Below are 20743 nucleotides of genomic sequence, written 5' to 3'. Positions count from 1 at the left end.
AGTTCATTTCTAATGGAGCCCACATTTCCAGTTTATTAGTGGATTCAGCTATCCTGTTGTCTCTGTGAGAGATGGTTCTGGCTGCTTAAGGGGATGTAAGTGCTTGCTGATGTGGGGTACCTGGTTTTATGCCCTTCATTTCAGAGTACATTTTCTCCACTTTATGGAGGAAGAATTTCTCTACGTCTTCACATTGTAAACCATTCAGGGAAGGGGGAGTAGATTGAGTTTCAGATCCAGAAAGTTCTTTGACCATTTTAAATAATGTCTTGGAACCATTCAGCGCACTAAAGATGGTCGAGGAGACATATTCAGCACGAGCTGACTTACAGAGAGTGTGGTATTCTCTTTTTTCCCTTTTATATGCAAGTTTGTTGTCGGGTGCATAGTTCCTCCTTCAGCGTCCTTCCAAAGTTTGCATTTGATTTTCTCTGTTTTTAAATTCTCAGTGAACCAAGGGGCCGGGGGCGGTGGCTGTTCACCTTCTTAATAGAGGGTGGAAGACAGGTATCAATGGTATGTAAAAGCCACTTTTGGACGACACCCGAAAGAGTGACAGACATTTGTTTTGTGATAGGAGCGTTGGAAGACAGAATCTTATTGAGAGCTTCAATGTCCAGTTTTCCCCAGTTCATAGTTGGTTTCCTGATGCTAGGTGCGGCTACAGGTGAGTTCACTGAGATCTCGAAACCAAGCCGATCGCAAAGGGATCAGACCAACATAAGGGAAGAGCTGGTGGGCTTTGAATGTTGGATAAACTGGAGAAAATAGGGTTGAGTAGGTGGCTGGCCACATGAACGAGACCGTAGTTGCAAAGTGCAATATTCAATGCTGCCAGATAAAAGTAGCGCTATTCGTACATGCAGAGTCATCCAAGCGAAAGTTATGGTCGCCTAAGATTGAGAAGTTGGTAGCATTTAAGAGAAAAGGGGTTATTAGGTCAGGAAAGGATGAAGCCCATGGACCGGATGGCCCAGGGGGACGATACACTAGTATGCCTGAGAAGGTGAACTTAGGTGTCAGGGCAAGCTTAAATAAAGCTGCCTCACAGCTCGTAAATGGCAGGTCTTCAAATTTGCACATGTAGGACTTTTTATAAATTATAGCAATGCCACCACCTGTCTTGGAGTCCCTGTCTTTCCTGACTATAGCATAGTTAAACAGTAAAGCTGCAGCTACATCAGGGCGGGAGCTCATGTGCAGCCATGTTTTAGTAAGAAACATTACGTAAAATAAATAGTAACTAGTAAATCCAGTATTTGTAAACTGCACAGCTACCCAGAGGCATCCCGGCGCTGGGGGCCGTTGGGAAGATTAAGCGAGCTGCACGCGTCCGATCTGGGGCCATTGAGTAGGGGTTAGGCAGGACCCCTGCAGCGACTAGAGCGCCTCCCGGAGGGAGAGTGTAGCCGAACAAAATGGCCACCCGGGCAGGAACAGCCCCGCAAAATACAAGTGCAGGAAAAAAATGAGTATAACACACTCAGTAAAGCAGAAAAATAATGCAACAGCAAGCAACAAAACTATAAGCATCCCTAAACCTAGAAAGGTAGAAAATGGTTATGGCAGCCACCGAACATGACTTCCCCATCTCCCTCCAGGAATTGTGGTAACAAATCTATAGCCCTTTCGCTCAGTCACTCGTGCTTTCTCTCAGAGAAATATATAAGGAATACACAGTGGACCTTGCAGGCAAGTGAAAACAGAGCATTAGTACTTCTTAATACTCCTAAAGACAAAAACTTGGCTGCTTCTGTTTTTATTGTATATACCATCTTTGTTTTTTTTATAGACTATGCTGTATATTTTTGACATCCCGGTCTGCAGCGGGACTTCCCCGATTGAGCAGAGTAAGTCTTTCAAGCCCCACATCCAGAACTGAAGGGGCAAATTAGCAGACTAGTTGTTTGGAACCTGTTTTTTCTATTTAGCGACTTATGTGTAGTCATCACAAACATTTCTCCTGCTTGGGGATTTTAATTATCATGGAGAAGATTTTTTAGATATGGAAGTAGCAAAACTGTTATCAGACTTAAAGACTTGAGGACTGCAACATAAGATTACAGGCCCTACTCACTCGGCGCGCCACAATCTTGGACTTAATCTTCACCACCTCTACTGCACTGACTTGTGAAGCCCATGCCTTTGACGTGGACTGACCACTCATTAATCTTCACCACCTCTACTGCACTGACTTGTGAAGCCCATGCCTTGACGTGGACTGACCACTCTTTACTCTTCACCACCTCTACTGCACTGACTTGTGAAGCCCATGCCTCTGACGTGGACTGACCACTCATTACTCTTCACCACCTCTACTGCACGGACTTGTGAAGCCCATGCCTTTGACCTGAACTGACCACTCATTACTCTTCACCACCTCTACTGCACGGACTTGTGAAGCCCATGCCTTGACGTGGACTGACCACTCATTAATCTTCACCACCTCTACTGCACTGACTTGTGAAGCCCATGCCTTGACGTGGACTGACCACTCATTAATCTTCACCACCTCTACTGCACTGACTTGTGAAGCCCATGCCTTTGACGTGGACTGACCACTCATTACTCTTCACCACCTCTACTGCATGGACTTGTGAAGCCCATGCCTTTGACCTGAACTGACCACTCATTACTCTTCACCACCTCTACTGCACGGACTTGTGAAGCCCATGCCTTGACGTGGACTGACCACTCATTAATCTTCACCACCTCTACTGCACTGACTTGTGAAGCCCATGCCTTTGACGTGGGCTGACCACTCATTATTCTTCACCACCTCTACTGCACTGACTTGTGAAGCCCATGCCTTTGACGTGGGCTGACCACTCATTATTCTTCACCACCTCTACTGCACTGACTTGTGAAGCCCATGCCTTTGACGTGGGCTGACCACTCATTATTCTTCACCTCCTCTACTGCACTGACTTGTGAAGCCCATGCCTTTGACGTGGGCTGACCACTCATTAATCTTCACCACCTCTACTGCACTGACTTGTGAAGCCCATGCCTTTGACGTGGGCTGACCACTCATTAATCTTCACCACCTCTACTGCACTGACTTGTGAAGCCCATGCCTTTGACGTGGGCTGACCACTCATTATTCTTCACCACCTCTACTGCACTGACTTGTGAAGCCCATGCCTTTGACGTGGACTGACCACTCATTACTCTTCACCACGTCTACTGCACTGACTTGTGAAGCCCATGCCTTTGACGTGGACTGACCACTCATTACTCTTCTTTCAAATACCTAAAGCTGGGTTGCCTGAGAAACAAGACCTGAGCAAAAGACTCTCTTGTCAATGGCAGCGCATTACTCCTATCGCTGAAAAATTGGATTTCTCTGTAACCTCAAAGGAACAAGACATAAACAACACCTTGGTGGACTAGTGTAAGGCTTTAAATTCTGCCTTTGAAAACATTGCTCCTTTTAGAACGCATTCTAATAATTAACACAGGACTCGCGCCCTTTGGTATCCTACAGAGCTGAGCCCGGAAAAGTCACTATGTAAAAATCTAGAGTGGCATTTAACTACCAACCCTTGCGACACAGACCAGACACCTTTATTGCACTCTTTTTTTAGGTGCTAGATTGTTGGCTACTCTGAGGCATTTCACCAATTGTTCCTTCACGCTGAGTCCTATAACTAATGTCAATCGACTGGGAGATGCGTCTGGTTAACTGAATAAAGTCCAGAAGGCCTTGGGTCCTTTTTAGGTCTCGCACCTGCAACTGCAGGCCAAAGGCCTGCAGTCGCAAAGCGAGACTATTGTCATCATTCTGGCTTTCAAGGACTGAAAGGGAGAGGACAAGAGACTGGCACGCGCACGCACGCAGCAGTCTGCCGGGATCAGATCGCGCGCATAAAGTTGCGCTCTGATTCCGGCAGGCTCTTCACGTCACACATAGAGACCCCCCTCACCCCCCCCCCACGCGCATACACACACACACACACACACACACATACAGACAGAACCCCCCCCCCAGCATACACACACGCACGCACACTCTAGCGCACAGTCCTCGCAGAGGCGTAGCTCCATCTCCGCCCCCTCCTATCCCCAGCAGTAGTGACCAGAGAGCGCGGGTACCTTGCAGACACCATGGGAGGTCCTCGCGCCCCCAGCCCGCTCCGTTACTCCGCCGACCGTGCAGCAGCTCCCTCTCTCCGCCAGGCTGCTGCTCCTCCTCTCCGTGTTGTTCTCCTGGTCTCTGTCCAGGCGCTCAGGAGGGCGTCACTCACAGCTGAGGCGAGCGGTGACGTAGTCCACCTCTTAGCCCTCTAGGAACGAGGGAGAGGAGCTGATGGGGATTGTAGTTTTTTACCGACGCCATACCACGTGCAGCTTTTGGAGGCGTGGCCCGAAAACACAACAATTCCCAGGAGACCTTTTCTGCGCGAGGAGTTTGGATGGGTGATACCATTATTGCTGAGAGTCATTAAGACCAAGTGAGAAAATGTACAAGCAATACAATAGGTTTATTTTTCTAGTTTACTGTCCCCTTCTTTTCTCGTTTTTTTTTCTAGTTTATTCTTGCTGAAGACAGGATATTTGGAAGTGACCACGGAGAGCATCTCGCGGAGGTAGTTTAATTTCGTCGCTCCAGGCGTTCAGAGGCAGAGTTGTTCTGTTTTCTGTTTGAAAGCGCATAACCGAGTCTCTAAGACACTGCGTTTAAGGCAGCTCTGTGTCATCCAGCTGGGGCACGCGATATGACTCCCGCTTCGTGTAAATGAAACGCAGCTTGTTTCCCGTGCTGTAAATGCTGGGAGTCACGGAGTGCACACAAACACATCCGAGGCAGCCCGCGACTATCTCCAGGGCAATTTCAGGCGAGGCTCCGGAAATACATATATTTTTTAATGGAGCTAAATAGTTCGTATTGCAACACTCCAATACACAATCATCTGGCACATTACAATGAGCTATTAGTTTTCCGTGACAGTACATCATGAACATGCAGAAAAGAAAGTGAGCCCTCAAGGGTGTATGCGATAATCAGCTGCATGCACGTAACTCACCGAGCCATCTTCCTGACAGAGGAGTTACCGAGAATTCCTCATACAACGAGCCTAAAAACAGCTGATGTATCCAACCTACTGACCTTTTCCTGTGCCTGAATGGCAGTCCATTTCATATGTTGCTAGTTTAATAACGGGGACAGCATTCATATTTCACCACTCCACGTACTCAACTAGTTTTTCTTGTGCTGTGGCCTGTGTGGCAGTGCTACTGAATAAGAGCATATTTAGGGCCTTGTAGCAAGTGTGGAGTACTGTTCACCCCTCAGAGGCCCTCCCACTGTCCACTGCCTTCTTATCTCTGAGACAGAAATGTTTGACCCCCCCCCCCCCCCCCCACATGTTTTGCAGTCAGAGAGGTTATTTTCTGTTTCTTCGCTGCACCCACAGGGTTGCAGATATGGTGGATTTACAGTATATTTTCCATTATCAAACCTTGTCCAATCGTTGAATGGGTGGATAGATCAAGATTACAGACAGGGCTGCGTGGCTCCATAAATGAATAGCTTGATTGTTAGCAGTGGGTGCATGAATGAATCCAAGAAGGATTGGTAATGAATAAAGACATTCAGCTATGTGAAACAAATTGTCTCAATGCACTGACCAATGGTGGATGGTCTGATTTTAATTTTAACGTTCACATTACAACAACCGTTCCACAAAGCATGATAGACCACATTTTCAAGATTCCTGTTACTTTCCATTTACTTACGATAACCTTAGGACTAACCACCCACACCCTTTAACTCTAAATGATAAGCTATTACTAGACTTGGTGTTTTCACTTGAAGCAAAAACTATTCTGTCAGAGTAGAAATCCACATCAGAAACTAAAATGGTAGAATATTTTGTGTCACCAGAAGTGCGTATAATGCAATGTATAAAACATTATATAACATAACACAACATACCGCTCATCACTTATGGGATTCTTTTGATGTTTACCCTTTATTTATCGTTTTTTAAAAACACATAAATAAAGGGCATTTTTATTTACAATGCTAATAACTCAAAACCTTATAAATGCGAGACCTATTGCATTGTAAATGCTTGTTGTTAAAAGGTAAGGATGTTCTATGGGATACAGCCATGGATTGTGGTATGCAGGATGTATTTTATGTACTGCATTGGTATGCAGAGTATAAAAGCTGACAATGCTAAAACTTGTGCCCATCCTGGAATAAAAGAAGACACCTAAAAATAGCTTATCCTAAAAACCCACCTTCCAAAAACAAGATACCAAACAAAAGGAGAATCTTAGGCGCTTCAGGTGATGTCCCTAGTGTCTGATTACTGGTGTTTGTTTAGGTTTACAGGAGTCCAGATGTTACATAGCAAACCTCGTCTATGCATGCCGTGTATTTTTCATTCATTATTGTAGTATTTATGAAATCCACTCATCGCGTGCCAGAAGGGAGATGTATTTGGCTACAGTTGTTTATATAGCGCCAGACTAGATCAGGTCTGTGTCTCCTGCTCCACAGCTTGTACCCGTAAAATTGCATCAATGTCTCCTTCCCTTGGAAGCAAATCCACTTGTATTCCAGTTTAAGCATATTTATTCTCATAGAATCACTTTCAAAATCCACTGTTCCGCAAGTAAATTCAAATTCAGTCTGCCCAATTCATTTTGGGGGTTCTCCCTTCATCAGGGTATGCATGTGAGGAATCTATGTTGTATGTTGTGTGCGGAAAATAGTGAAATAAGAATTAACTTGCAATGCAATCTAATCCTACAGATACATAAATGAATAGTTTACTACATGTCCTGGTAGAGCCGAACCGCATGTCTGCGTTTGTGTTATACCAGGGTCTTCGCCTTTTCAATAGTGAGAGCTACTTCTGATCGAGGAGAATCATCCTGATCGACTGCCTTTATCACGTGGCTTAGCTAAGGGTAGATGAATGCCAAGCAACTTAATTGCTGCCCTAGAGCGCCCAGTCCTGCTGCAGTGAGCACATAGTATTTGTAGCACTGGGTTAGGAAAGGTTTACCTGTAGGCCCCCTAAGCCTTTGTAGCACTGGTAGTAACGGTGTATCTGTGGGGTCCACAGGGACGCATTATGTTAATTTTATTCTTATTAACGAATCACATCTGAGGGGTGAGTGTTTCACTGAGGGTTGTGGCCTCTTTGTCATGCAATACATGGGATGGCATTGTTCTCTCTGAGTGTGTGTGAAGACAAAAGACTTCTATTATTTGGTGAATTGCCCACCTGTTCATTGGCTCCTGCCCAGATCCTGGCCCTGCTTTAACAATTCAAGATTAATGTTCAGTAGTGGCAGTCACAGTATAAGGACTAAGAGCAAGACCTGCCGTAGATTTTTCGCTGTCCTAGGAAAAATGTCTGATGTATTTTTCCCTTATTCAGGACCACCAGGGAATACCTGGCAGTCGTGATGAGAATTTGTTTTTAAATGAATCCCACTTCCTGGGAGTAAAATAATTAGGGAGAAAGTTCCAGGGTGTGGGTGATTAGTTATTGGTTTTTAAAAACAAACTCCAGCTTTGGAAGCTTGTTTTTGAAAAACACACAAGTTGGTGAATGGCCGCCTGAAAACATCCCCAAGGGATCCAGAGAATTGTAGACCAACTTCCTATAGATGGTTGAGATTGCTTTTTCGGTTGGGGATTAGTTAGCAGCTGGTCCTCCAGTAGGGATGCATCAGGCAACTGCCCCCCTTCCCGGATGTGACTTTGCAGAGCGTGGTCACCTGCAAATGTCAGAACTGTTTTTAGTCCCCTAATTTATACTTTTCTTGTAGGATCGTGAAGGACACAAGCGCCTGTCCCCTCCACACATCGCCCGGCGTTCTAAGCTAATCAATCCCTATTTTGTGAAGCCCTGCAATCCTCCCACTGCACTTAAGAGATCACCATCATACAGTGGAGTAATTTCAGTCAGCTTACCTTCTCAGCCTAAACACTTAGTAGCCTCTTTCCACGCCCTTACCAATGTTTGGGTATGAGTAGGTAGGGTGCACTCATGCTTTCTTCGATACAGCACCGGGGTGGGGTAACCTCTCTTGCCCATGGCCAATCTATCTACCCTGTAAGCAGGATCCTCATAGTCCGCAAAAACCCAGTTGTTGACTGCCACCAGCTGCGTGGCCCAGTAATACTTGTGAATGCTCCGGACCGCCGGTCCACCTTAATCAACTCCCCTCTGCAACTTACTCAGCGTGACGTGCCGCCATCCCACAACAGGAGCCGAAGTTCTCAGTCTACCTTTTGAAAAAAAATGTCTGGTGGATCTTAAAGGACATTTTTTGCACAATGTAAAGGAGACCCTGGAGGGCCATCACTTTAAATAGGGCCACCCGGCCCAGTAAGGAGAGCGGGAGCGTCCGCAAGTGTGGGGCATCCCAGCGAAGACGGTCTAATTTCGGGAGTATGTTCCTGCCTGTGCTCTCTTGTAATGAACACAACCACATATTTAAAGCCATGTAGTGCCCCCCGAACTGTGCACCTAGAGTGCAGCCGCAGGATCCCTGCCACCAGCAGGAATATTAAGGTCTTCTTCCAGTTGAAATTATATCCTGAATAATCTCCAAGTATGTGAAAAATGTGTAGGATTCTTTCACTCAAGAAGGCTGGCTATGTGTCATATAACAAAACGTCTGAGTAGACGGAGATTCTCACATCCCACTCCTGATCAACTGGAATATCCCATATGAGAGGTCCTAGTGAACCCAAACATGTGTGAAGAGAATAGGAGACAAGGAACATCCCTGTCGGACGGCAAAGACTCGGTAGACTGTATTATTGAGGCGCATGCTCGCTAGAGGGGCCACATACAAGAGCTTACAGCAGCGCCACTGGTTCAGCAAAGAAATACCCTATTGCATATGGTACTCCATTAAGGTGTCGGAGATTTAAGCGCGTTCCCTGGTGTGGCATAAAGCCCGATTGATCAGGATGAACCACTGTTGCAATTACTGTCCGCAGGCAGATTGCCAGGGCGTTCGCAAGGACCTTAGTCTCAATATTAAGCGGGGAGATAGGTCTATAAGACCCACACTCATTTGCTGGTTCATCCTTTTTGGGATGACCGCCACCTCAGACGTTCTTTGGTCCTCCGGGAGACACCCTTATTTTCAGGCAGTCTGAAACCTACTCTGGAGGTACTCCCTGATTTTATCCATCATGCTTTTATATAATTCTAACGGGAGCTCATCAGGCCCCATCGCTTGCCCTGTTTGCAAGGTTCCAACCCCCAGATTCATCAAGAACACATTTTGCTATTCCTTAATAGCGAAAAATACTGATTCGCTATTAAGGAATAGCAAAATGCTATTCATCAAGAAATCACTTAAAAAATAGCGATTTCTAATAATTCCTTAATAGCTACTCGCAAATTGCGAGTCACAATTAAGGAATATCTCCCCATTCATTCCCATGGGCCTAAAGGCCCATAGGAATGAATGGGAAGACAATCTCAATTTGCTAATCGCAAATTGAGATTGCGATATCAAGGGTGCAGGGATGTCCAAAGGACACACTGTTGCACCCCTGAAATTGATGTGTGCACATATGTTGCGCACACACATGCCCTTAGGGCAGAGGTCTTCAAACGTTTTGATGCCGAGACCCCCTTGTAAAACCTTTTTAATCTTAAGGACCCCCTTCCAACAAAAGTTTCTAGAAACTGGTACTCCTCAACATCAACAACTATCGACAACCATAAATGCGCCTGTTAGACCTCATCACATCCATCCATCCATCATTCATCCACCCACACTTTGACACATCCATCCATCCATCCTTCATCCATCCATCCACCCTTTCATCCTTTCAACCATACATCCATCCTTCATCCATCCACCCTTTCATCCTTACAGCCATCTTTTACCAATCCACCCTTCCATCCATCCATCCATCATTCATCCACCCACCTTTTCACACATCCATCCATCATTCATCCATGCAACTTTTTATCCATACATCTATCCTTCATCGACCCACTCTTTCATCCTGCCATCCATACATCCATCCTTCATCCTTTCATCCATACATCCATCCACCCTTTCATCCTTCCATCCATACAGCCACCCTTCATTCATCCACCCTTTAATCCATACATCCACCCATCATTCATCTACCCACACTTTCAATCAATCAATCAATCAATCATTGCATTTATAAAGCGCACTACTTACCCAGAGGGTCTCAAGGCGCTGGGGGGGGGGGGGATGGGGGGGGAGGGGATCTGCTACTGCTCGAACAACCAGGTCTTGAGTTGCTTCCTGAAGGCGAGGTGGTCCTGGGTCAGGCGGAGGTGGGTGGGGAGGGAGTTCAATGTCTTGGCGGCGAGGTAGGAGAAGGACCGTCCCCCTGTGGTGGCTCTACGGATGCGGGGGACGGCGGCGACGGCGTGGCTGGTCGATCGAAGGTGGCGTTTGGGAGCGTAGAAGTTGAGGCGGCTGTTGAGGTATCCTGGCCTTGGCTGTGTAGGGCTTTGTGTGCGTGGGTGAGGAGACGGAAGGTGATTCTCTTGTTGACCGGGAGCCAATGCAGATCTCTCAGGTGTCCGGAGATGTGGCTGCGACGGGGGATGTCCAGGATGAGTCGTGCTGAGGCGTTCTGGATCCGCTGGAGTCTCTTCTGGAGTTTGGCGGTGGTTCCGGCATAGAGGGTGTTGCCGTAGTCTAGACGGCTGGTGACGAGGGCCTGGGTGGCCGTCTTCCTGGTCTCGGTGGGGATCCACCGGAAGATCTTACGTAGCATGCGCAGGATGTTGAAGCACGACGAGGAGACGGCGTTGACTTGTCTGGTCATGGAGAGGGAGGAGTCCAGGATGAAGCCCAGGTTGCGTGCGTGGTCTGTTGGTTTGGGTGCGCTGCCTAGGACGAGGGGCCACCAGGAGTCATCCCAAGCGGCGGGTGAGGATCCCAGGATGAGGACTTCTGTCTTATCTGAGTTCAGTTTCAGGCGGCTGTTCTTCATCCATTCGGCTACCTCTTTCATCCCTTCGTGAAGGTTGGCTCTGGCGGTGGCGGGGTCGTTGGTAAGGGAGAGGATCAGCTGGGTGTCGTCGGCGTAGGAGATGATGTTGAGGTTGTGCTGGCGTGCGATGTCTGCGAGGGGGCTCATGTAGATGTTGAAGAGGGTTGGACTGAGCGAGGAGCCTTGAGGGACGCCGCAGATGACTTCGGTGGCTTCAGATCTGAGCAGAGGGAGGCGGACTCTCTGTGTCCTTCCGGCGAGGAAGGAGATGATCCACTCCAGTGTCTTCTCCTGGACTCCGACGTTGCTGAGGCGTTGTACTAGGGTACGATGGCAGACAGTGTCGAAGGCCGCGGAGAGGTCGAGGAGGATGAGGGCCGCTGTTTCTCCGTTGTCGAGCAGCGCTCGGATGTCATCGGTGACTGCGATCAGGGCGGTCTCGGTGCTGTGGTTGGCTCGGAAGCCAGACTGCGAGGGGTCGAGGGATCCGTTCGTCTCGAGGAAGGCGGCCAGCTGCTTGTTGACGGTCTTCTCGATGACTTTAGCATGAAACGGGAGCAGCGAGATGGGGCGGTAGTTTTTGAGGTCGGTGGGGTCAGCCGATGGCTTCTTGAGTAGAGTGCTGAGTTCGGCGCGCTTCCAGCTCTCCGGGAAGGTAGCGGTGTCGAAGGAGGTGTTGATGATGTCCCGCAGGTGGGGTGCGATGACAGCGTCTGCCTTGTTGAAGACGTGGTGAGGGCAGGGGTCGGTCGGAGATCCGGAGTGGATGGAGTTCATCGTGCGGACGGTGTCTTCGGTGCTGATCGGAGTCCAGGCGCGGAGGGTGGTGGTGGGGGGCGGTGGTTCGGTCGTGGTGTTCGTCGGTTGAGTGCTGAAGCTGTTGTGTATGTCCGCGAACTTGTTGTGGAAGTAGGAGGCGAGGGAGTTGCAGAGGTCTTGCGAAGGGGTGATGTTGTTGTTTCCGGCGTTGGGGTTGGAGAGCTCTTTGACAATGTTGAAGAGTTCTTTGCTGTTGTGTGCGTTGTTGTCCAGTCGTTCCTTGAATGCAGTTTTCTTGGTGGGGCGGATGAGTTGGTGGTGTTTTCGGATGGCGAGCTTGAGGGCAGTCATGTTGTCCGGTGTTGGGTCTCTGCGCCAGGTTCTCTCGAGGGCTCGGCAGTTCTTCTTGGAGCTCTTGAGTTCGTCGGTGAACCATGGGGCTTTCTTGCTGCCTCACACATCCGTCCGTCCATCCATCCTTCATCCATCCACCCTTTCATCCTTCTATCCACCCTTTCATCCTTCCAACCATCCATCCATCCTTCATCCATCCACCCTTTCATCCTTACATCCATCCTTCACCCATCCACCCTTCCTTCCATTCATCAGTCATCCACCCACCTTTTCACACATCCATCCATCATTCATCCATGCAACCTTTTATCCATCCATCCATACATCCATCCTTCATCCACCTACCCTTTCATCCTTCCATCCATACATCCATCCTTCATCCTTTCATCCATACATCCATCCACCCTTTCATCCTTCCATCCATACATCCACCCTTCATCCATCCACCCTTTCATGCATACATCCATCCCTCATTCACCCACCGTTTCATCCATCCATCCACCCATCATTCATTCACCCACCTTTTCACACATCCATCCATCCATCATGATCCATGCAACCTTTTATCCATCCATACATCCATCCTTCATCCATCTACCGTTTCATCCTTCCTTCCATCCATGCATACATCCTTCATCTATCCACCCTTTCATCCATCCATTCTCCCGTCATTCATCCACCCACCTTTTCACACATCCATCCATCCATCATTCATCCATGCAACCTTTTATCCATCCATACATCCATCCTTCCTCCATCTACCATTTCATCCTTCCTTTCATCCATACATACATCCTTCATCTAGCCACCCTTTCATCCATCCATTCACCCATCATTCATCCACCCACTTTTTCCACACATCCATCCATCCATCATTCATCCATGCAACCTTTTATCCATCCATACATCCATCATTCATCCATCTACCGTTTCATCCTTCCTTCCTTCCATCCATCCATCCTTCATCCATCCACCCTTTCATCCATCCATCCTTCATCCATCCATCCTTCATCCATCCATCCATCATTAATCCACCCACTTTTTCCACACATACAACCATCCATCATTCATTCTTGCAACTTTTTTTCCATCCATACATCCATCCTTCATCTATCTACCGTTTCATCCTTCCTTCCATCCATCCATCCTTCATCCATACACCTTTTCAACCATTCATCCTTCGTCCATCCACCCTTTCATCCATCCATCCATCCATTCACCCTTCATTCATCCACCCACCTTTTCACACATCCATCCATCCATCATGATCCATGTAACCTTTTATCCATCCATACATCCATCCTTTATCCATCCACCCTTTCATCCACCCACCTTTTCGGTGCCTCTCTCATGGGGGAAGGGAGTGGGTCAGTATCTCTCTGCGTCTTCTTCATTCTTCCTCTCTCATGGGAGGGCATCTCTGTGCCTCCTTGCTGGGGGTGGGGGGGGGGGACAGGCTGTAACAACATCTCACCTGAAGAACAGACTCTCAGGCACATTTCTCTCACACAGGCGCCAAGTATGAGGGTTTGTGCTTTTTTTCTTTACAGCCTCCTCCCCCAGCCACCCTCCCCTGCCCCCCATCCCTTCCCCTCCTCGGATTAAACACCTTCAGGGACACACACAAAGCAGCACCCGAGTACTTTATAGGTCTTTAAAAGACCTTTTACTTGTTAATAAGGCTTTGTTGTTTTTCACAGCTCGGTGTGAATTAGGCCTCTGCCGTGAGCACCCTCAATCAGCCCGACGCCACTAAGGCAAACTGACAATCTTTGACCCCCTTCCCAGGACTCCACGACCCCCCTGGGGGTCGTGCCCCACAGATTGAAGACCCCTGCCTTAGGGCATGTGTGTGCGCAACATGAAACTTTGAAAAATGCACTTTAGTGCATTTTTCAAAGTTTTTGCTATTTACCACGTAGTTAGACTTCGCGGTAAATAGCGGCCCCAGATTGCGAATTCGCAATTTTAAAATGGTTCATGAATTGCATTTAAGGAATCTCAAATTGAGATTCCTTAAATGCAATTAATCGCCATTTAGCGATTTCTAGAATTGCGATTTTTGCATTTGGGATGATGAATCCCAAATGCTGAAATAGCGCTCGCAAAGGGCCAATTTCTCAGATTTGGTCTAATGCGTCTTGGTCCTAATTCATTAGCATTGACAGGGTCAGGTCTTTCAGGAACTCTCTCCCCGTATTTCCGTCCCCTTGTTGTCAGTGTCCTCAAGGATCCGGTTCCGTCCTTTGTCTTGTCTCTCTAACCATGAAAGCAACTCATTGGCTTTATCACCAACATCATAGAGACAATTCTGGGTAGCCAGCGCTTGAGTGCCCGCTATTTTCCATTAGTGCTCTTAATGTGTGCTGCTTCACTTGATGGTGTAATGGGAGAGAAACTGATTCCCCACTTGCCATCCGAACCTCCAGGAAAGCACATTCCTTGTCCTGAGCCTCGCACTTCAATTTACGTTCCTTCGACATTCTCCCAATCAAGGCTTGTGTCTGGACGCGAATCACTGCCTTAAATTCACCCTATAGCATGCAAGCTGATTCAACAGGCTGCCTGTTCTCCTTAAAATAGAATTCTGCTCTATCTCTCATACGAGCTTTGAACGTCTTGTCTTTTAAATATCACGGATCAACCCTTGGGGGTAGAATGAAGTCCACAACCGGACCATCGAGTTGCACCTCCACCAGCGAATGGTCTGAGATTCCCCCTGCTATGTGCGTAGCAGCTCTAAAATCAACTTTATGGACAGTCTGGGTGAAAGGGTGGTGTAGGCATGCCAGACTACCATGTGCTGTAGACAGGTGCGTCCGGTTCTGATACCCTCTTCCCCTCTAGGGGCATTTAGGAGTATCATGAATATAGTATAGGTGCAGTTCTGTCACTCCAGTCACCCCAATGCGTATATGCTCTGTCGTAAGCGTCTTATCCTTCCACAGGATGAGTCAGTCTTGTCTGGGTCTCTTTCATGTTTCCCGGCACTTGAATGGCACGCCCGAACACTCGAGAGAGCAGTGACCCACCAGCAGGCTTTTGTGGAGTGCTTTTGAACTGGATGTAGGGCTGCATACAGTAGGGCACCCACTCTGTCTTTTCTTTGCCTTTGCCTGAAGATCAGCAGTCCCAAGGTAGCAGTCACACATGGCCTGTCGGTAAGTGTAGCCCCTCTGGAGGCCCGACCATCAGCAAATGAGCCCACACTGTGGCCGGCTGGACCACAGGCGTAAGCTCAGACAGGGTGTTCTACACTGGAGTAGTTGTAGTCCCTCATGGGCCTCTGACACAGAGTAGTCAGAAGTTCAGCAGCTAAAAGCCCAACACATGCTCTCCAGGAAGCCAGTAGATTCAGACCCTGTTTTGTTAGGAATTTGGCAAATGCAACCTTGAACACGCCGTTTGCAGCACACAATCTTCCAACTGGGCCTCAACAATCACTTTGTCGTAGAGTTTTATTTTCTGCCTTGAACTGTTGGGAGAGTCTTGGCAGGGCAGGAAGTCCCTCAGACTAGCTGGTCCTGCTGGATGGCTTTCCGGCCCGCCCTACAGATAACGAGGATGTGTCGGACCTTGCTTCTTCGAGGACAGACTTGTCTTCCCTTCCCTTTCTTACCAGACAGGCAGGCTTCTAGGCAGACTTCTAGGCTCTTCAGGACAGGTACACAGCTTTTTCATTAACTAATTCAGCCTGCAGGTGATGTCCCCTCGACTTAGATAGGGTGACACCATCCCTGGTGTCACAGCAAGCACCTGAGTACTTTGTAGAGCACTTTATTCCTTGGTATCAGAGGACTTTGAACTGGGGTATAAAAGAGGGATAGATGGTCCCACTTGCATACACAACTGGCAGGCAGGAGATGCGGTTTACTCTATCGCACTCTCACATTGCATTTATTCTACGCACACCAACACCCTAAACACACACTTGATGTTAGCGCAAAGTCTGGGCACAGGTATAGAAATGGAGCATTACATGGGTGTGTCAGTAGGAAGCCACTCCACTGACCATGATGCAAAGATCTCAGCAGGCTATTGATCCTTACAACAGGGTCTATTGCCACCACCGCTCTAGCTGTTAAACCCATGACAGTCCTCTGCCTTAAATAAGGGCACAGTTGGTGTGACCCTCCAGGTCACAGGACAGGTCCAAGACCTCTCATAGTCCCTTGTTAGAAGTTGCACAGTACTGGGGTGGCAGAAAAATCTCATGTAATTGTTTTGTGGTAGATTTATCCCAGTAATGTGCAATTACCAGTTTGACGCCATTGACTGGGGTGTTGCCACAAGGAACAGATTCTTCTGCCTGTTAAACCACATGCCATTCATTATTTCATAATGTTTTTGGGCTTTTATTTACCACTTGATTTAAGCAGGTGGTAGATAAATGCATGTGGTTGGTTGGGGGGCGATGGGTGAAGCAGGGGAGGAAAGGGTAAAGAAATGTCCAACAAAGGGAAGAATTGTGAGTTTCCCCTAGTTAGTAAAAAAACAGCATAAGTCTTGGCTGCTTCTGCTGCACCAGAGTCTGGTGCGTCTTTTCAGTCTAATTTTCCGGTCTGGACAAAAAGGGTGTCCTGTTTTTCTGCACCCTGTACATCCAGGCGCAGAAAAACCTAACAAAGGTTAATCAAGTGGAATAAAATGAACACATGAAAGTACGCCTTAATTTCATTGCCCTCGATTCATACTCTGGACCATAGTTGAGGGATATATCTAGGCATAGTCCTCGCAATACACAATAGATTTGTGTGCGGCAGAGGCCAAACTCAAAAGTCAGGATACCAGATACAAGTAGGTGATAACTCAGGGCAGGGGAAAATGCCTGTTGTCCATGGAGGGGAAATTCCCATCCCAGAAATCTAGATTAAAAATTAATTAATAGTATCCTTTTTTAAATATCTGTTTGGTGCCAGTGAATATGACTTTAATTTCTGCCTTTGGGATTCAATGTTACAAGTCCATAGGGTGCATGTATCCTTTGTGAGCTTAATAAAATTTTGAAAATTCTATAAATCCACACTCCTACATCCAAGCACTCTCAGGCTACCATTCTACACTCTGCTCTGTCTGAAAAACAGCTCAACATTTTCAAAATTCTGCAACTCTGCATTGATTTGGCTTGTAAATTATATTGTGGGACATTTTCATGTATTAACTATCTAATTTTAATACTATAGGTGATTGAAATTACTGACGAAGAAAGCAAGATTTAGCACCAGGCAACTGAAGTCAGTACCATAAGAAGGATTATTTTGAAAAACTGAAGGACATCCAGCCTTCTACGTTTAAACAATTTCCAAAATCTAGGTGTGGCGAGGAAGTGGGAGCTGAGGAAAGTACTATACTGTAAGTGAAGTCTCTAATTTCATTAACCCAGAGCAAAGCCAAATCTGTGCACAGAATAACGTTCATCTAAAAAATCATGTAATTCCAGAGAGGAAGCACACACTGCATAAAAGAAAGTTATAACAAAAAGGTTTCTTCTGCAGACTATCAAAGAAAAGACGCTGAGAGAAGACTCCGAAGCTGACACGTTAACAACCGAAGGATTGGAAAATCACCTTTGTTCAACAACCGTTTTTAACCAGTTACCCAAGTTTGAGACTATCTGCCTCTGGGTAGAAAACCACGACCCACTCTGCTCACTCTTGCGAAAACCTTAAAAATTCACCACTTTATTGTGTTCATAACCATCTCAGATTGTTTCCTTTTTATTGTGTACTGTTCTGTAATTCTATGTAAATCGCCTCAACATTATCTGCTGTGCGTGAGTGGTATGTAAAACAGTTCAAGATAAAAATGGATTAAATGAGCACAGTTGCGCTATAGGTAATGTAAATACATCCTCGTCTTCAGAACTACAAATCTTAACCTTACACCAAACAAAGAAAGGGTAAAAGGAACTGATGTTCTGCGACTGGTGATCCACAATAGTACTGTGCACATTCTAACACCCTCAGTTACTGCCATGACGTCAGTGCAAAAAGGTACTTATCAGTTTAATTAATAAATATCAGACTAACACCTTATCACTGCATTGTTAAGAACCTATACAAATAAATTTGAGAAAATCTTCAGTCACAAAATAAGTTGCTGCCGGATAGGCTAAAACCTAAAGTCTATTATCTGCTAGAAACATTTCGACAGGTGTTACAGGGCTGCTTCCAGACATAGTTTGCTCAATTCAAGTGTTAAGAAGATTACACACAATTTCTTTTAGAGATAAATGCTGAACATTATCTAAACAAGCCTGACTCTAAAATCGGGTTCCCTCTTACCGTGGCATATAAGCAAGAGAAAACTAATCGTAGAGCTATTAACTCTAGGTATACACCTTATAAAAACACAGACTGTGAGAACAAATTCAGTGTTCAAAACCACCTCAAAGAAGGCAAAATAACCTAATTTGGGGGGAAAAGTTACATGTGCCAAAAAAGACACAGCCATAAATCTTATCTCACAGAATTTGACATAATGCACACTGGGGGAATCCACTCTCAGTGCAAAGTATGCCAAAAAAGTTTCAGGCGTAAATCTTATCTCACTGAGCATATGAGAATCCACACTGGGGAAAACCACTCTCCGTGCAAAGTATGCCAAAAAAGTTTCAGGCGTAAATCTTATCTCACTGAGCATATGAGAATCCACACTGGGGAAAAACCTTATCAGTGCTCTGAATGCCAGAAAAGGTTTAGTGTCAAAGCGACTCTATCTCGACATGCATTAACCCACTCTGTGGAAAAACCTTATCAGTGCTCTGAATGCCAGAAATGTTACAGTGACCAAAGCAGTCTCACTCGGCATATAAGAACCCACACTGAGGAAAAATCTTTTCAGTGCTCTGAATGCCAGAAATGTTTCAGTGTCCAAAGCAGTCTCACTCGGCATATAAGAACCCACACTGGTTATAAACCTTTTCAGTGCTCTGAATGCCAGAAATGTTTCAGTTACAAAATCACACTCACTGAACATACAAGAATCCACACTGGGGAAAACCCTTATCAGTGTTCTGAATGCCCAAAACATTTCAACCGTAAATCTATTCTAACTGCACATTTGAGATTTCACACTGGGGAAAAACCTTATCAGTGCTCTGAATGCCCAAAACATTTCAAGCATAAATCTATTCTAACTGCACATTTGAGATTCCACACTGGGGAAAAACCTTATCAGTGCTCTGAATGCCAGAAAAGGTTTAGTTTCAAAGCGACTCTATATCAACATGCATTTACGCACTCTGTGGAAAAAGCTTATCAGTGCTCTGAATGCCAGCAATGTTTCAGTACAAAAAGTAGTCTTACACGGCACATAAGAATCCACACTGGGGAAAACCGTTATCAGTGCTCTGAATGCCAGAAATGTTTCAGTGAAAAACGCTCTCTCACAGTGCATATAAAAACCCACACAGGGGAACAACCTTATCAGTGCTCTGAATGTCAGAAATGTTTCATAAACAAATGCAGTCTCACTAAGCATATAAGAATTCACACTGGGGAAAAACCTTATCAGTGCTCTGAATGCCCAAAAGATTTCAGACTTAAATCACTTCTAACTGCACATGTGAGATTTCACACTGGGGAAAAACCTTATCAGTGCTCTGAATGCCAGAAATGTTTCAGTGACAAAATAAGACTCACTCAACATACAAGAATCCACACTGGGGAAAAACCTTATCAGTGCTCTGAATGCCACAAATGTTTCAGTGTAAAAAGCAATCTCATTCAGCATATAAGAACCCACACTGGGGAAAAACCTTATCAGTGCTCTGAATGCCACAAATGTTTCAGTGAAAAAATCAATCTCACTCAGCATATAAGAATCCATACTGGGGAAAAAGCCTTATCAGTGCTCCGAATGCCTAAAATGTTTCAGCCAAAAATCTTATCTCACTGAACATGTGAGAAACCACACTAGAGAAAAGAAATTATCAGTGCTCTAAATGTCAGAAAAGATTCAGAGGAAGAGATGGTTAAAAGCGCCATAAGAAAACACACCATCAAAATAATTCAGTGCTCCAAGTGCCAGAAAAGCATCAATTTTAAACGCAATCTCACTCTAGAAAAAAGCCTTATCTGTGTTATGAATGTCAGATAAGGTTTAGTCTTGAATACAATATCACTTCACAAGAGAGAATTCCCACTGGACGAAAGCCTTATACAGGAGGGGAAAGCCAGAAATGTTATACTCAGAAAGGAGATCTCACTAAACATGAGAAATGCATCCACACCAGGTGTAAAGTAAGGCGTATCTTGAGTTGCAGAAAAGCTTCTAACAACCTGATTTTACATGAGAGAGCACATATTGTAGTTGCAATAGGATTCATCAAGAAACTCTTGCAGGATAACTTAGGCTGCCCGCATGCAACCTCCAAAGAAATTTCAGGCCTATAATTTTTTTAATTGCAACCGAATCGACAATTTGAGTGTCTGAAAGTTACAAAACTCTTAAGGTCTTTACTTGACACAGAGAAGTGTTAGTGCTTGCAAAAATCAACTAATTGCCAAAAAAATCACAATATTAATGTCTTAAATTTTACTCCACCCAAAAGGTTTCTACTCACCCTTGTTTCTTAACATATGACTGATATCTATATTTTCGTGGTAAGATTAAGCCTATGCGGAGTTCCTCAATGAAGAACTCCGCAAAGTG

General features: G+C 45.9%; 1 protein-coding gene across 1 annotated transcript; it reads left to right on the top strand.

Moving 5' to 3' along the window:
* Positions 1 to 18285: 18285 nt before the first annotated feature.
* Positions 18286 to 19987, top strand: LOC147666324 (uncharacterized). Its single transcript, XM_086949134.1, has one exon. It carries the CDS (start codon positions 18518 to 18520, stop codon positions 19985 to 19987), a length of 1470 nt encoding a protein of 489 aa, XP_086805260.1. The 5' UTR covers positions 18286 to 18517.
* The last annotated feature ends 756 nt before the right edge of the window (positions 19988 to 20743 follow it).

The sequence above is a fragment of the Lissotriton vulgaris genome, unplaced genomic scaffold, assembly GCF_964263255.1.
Source record: "Lissotriton vulgaris unplaced genomic scaffold, aLisVul1.2 SCAFFOLD_1330, whole genome shotgun sequence".
NCBI classification, from domain to species: domain Eukaryota; kingdom Metazoa; phylum Chordata; class Amphibia; order Caudata; family Salamandridae; genus Lissotriton; species Lissotriton vulgaris.
Note: the sequence above shows the minus strand (reverse complement) of the source record. Positions and strands in the feature narration are given on the sequence as shown.

What these genes read in the sequence shown, in the direction of transcription:
- LOC147666324 (XM_086949134.1), top strand. Translation starts at nt 18,518, where the DNA reads ATGTGCCAAAAAAGACACAGCCATAAATCTTATCTCACAGAATTTGAC.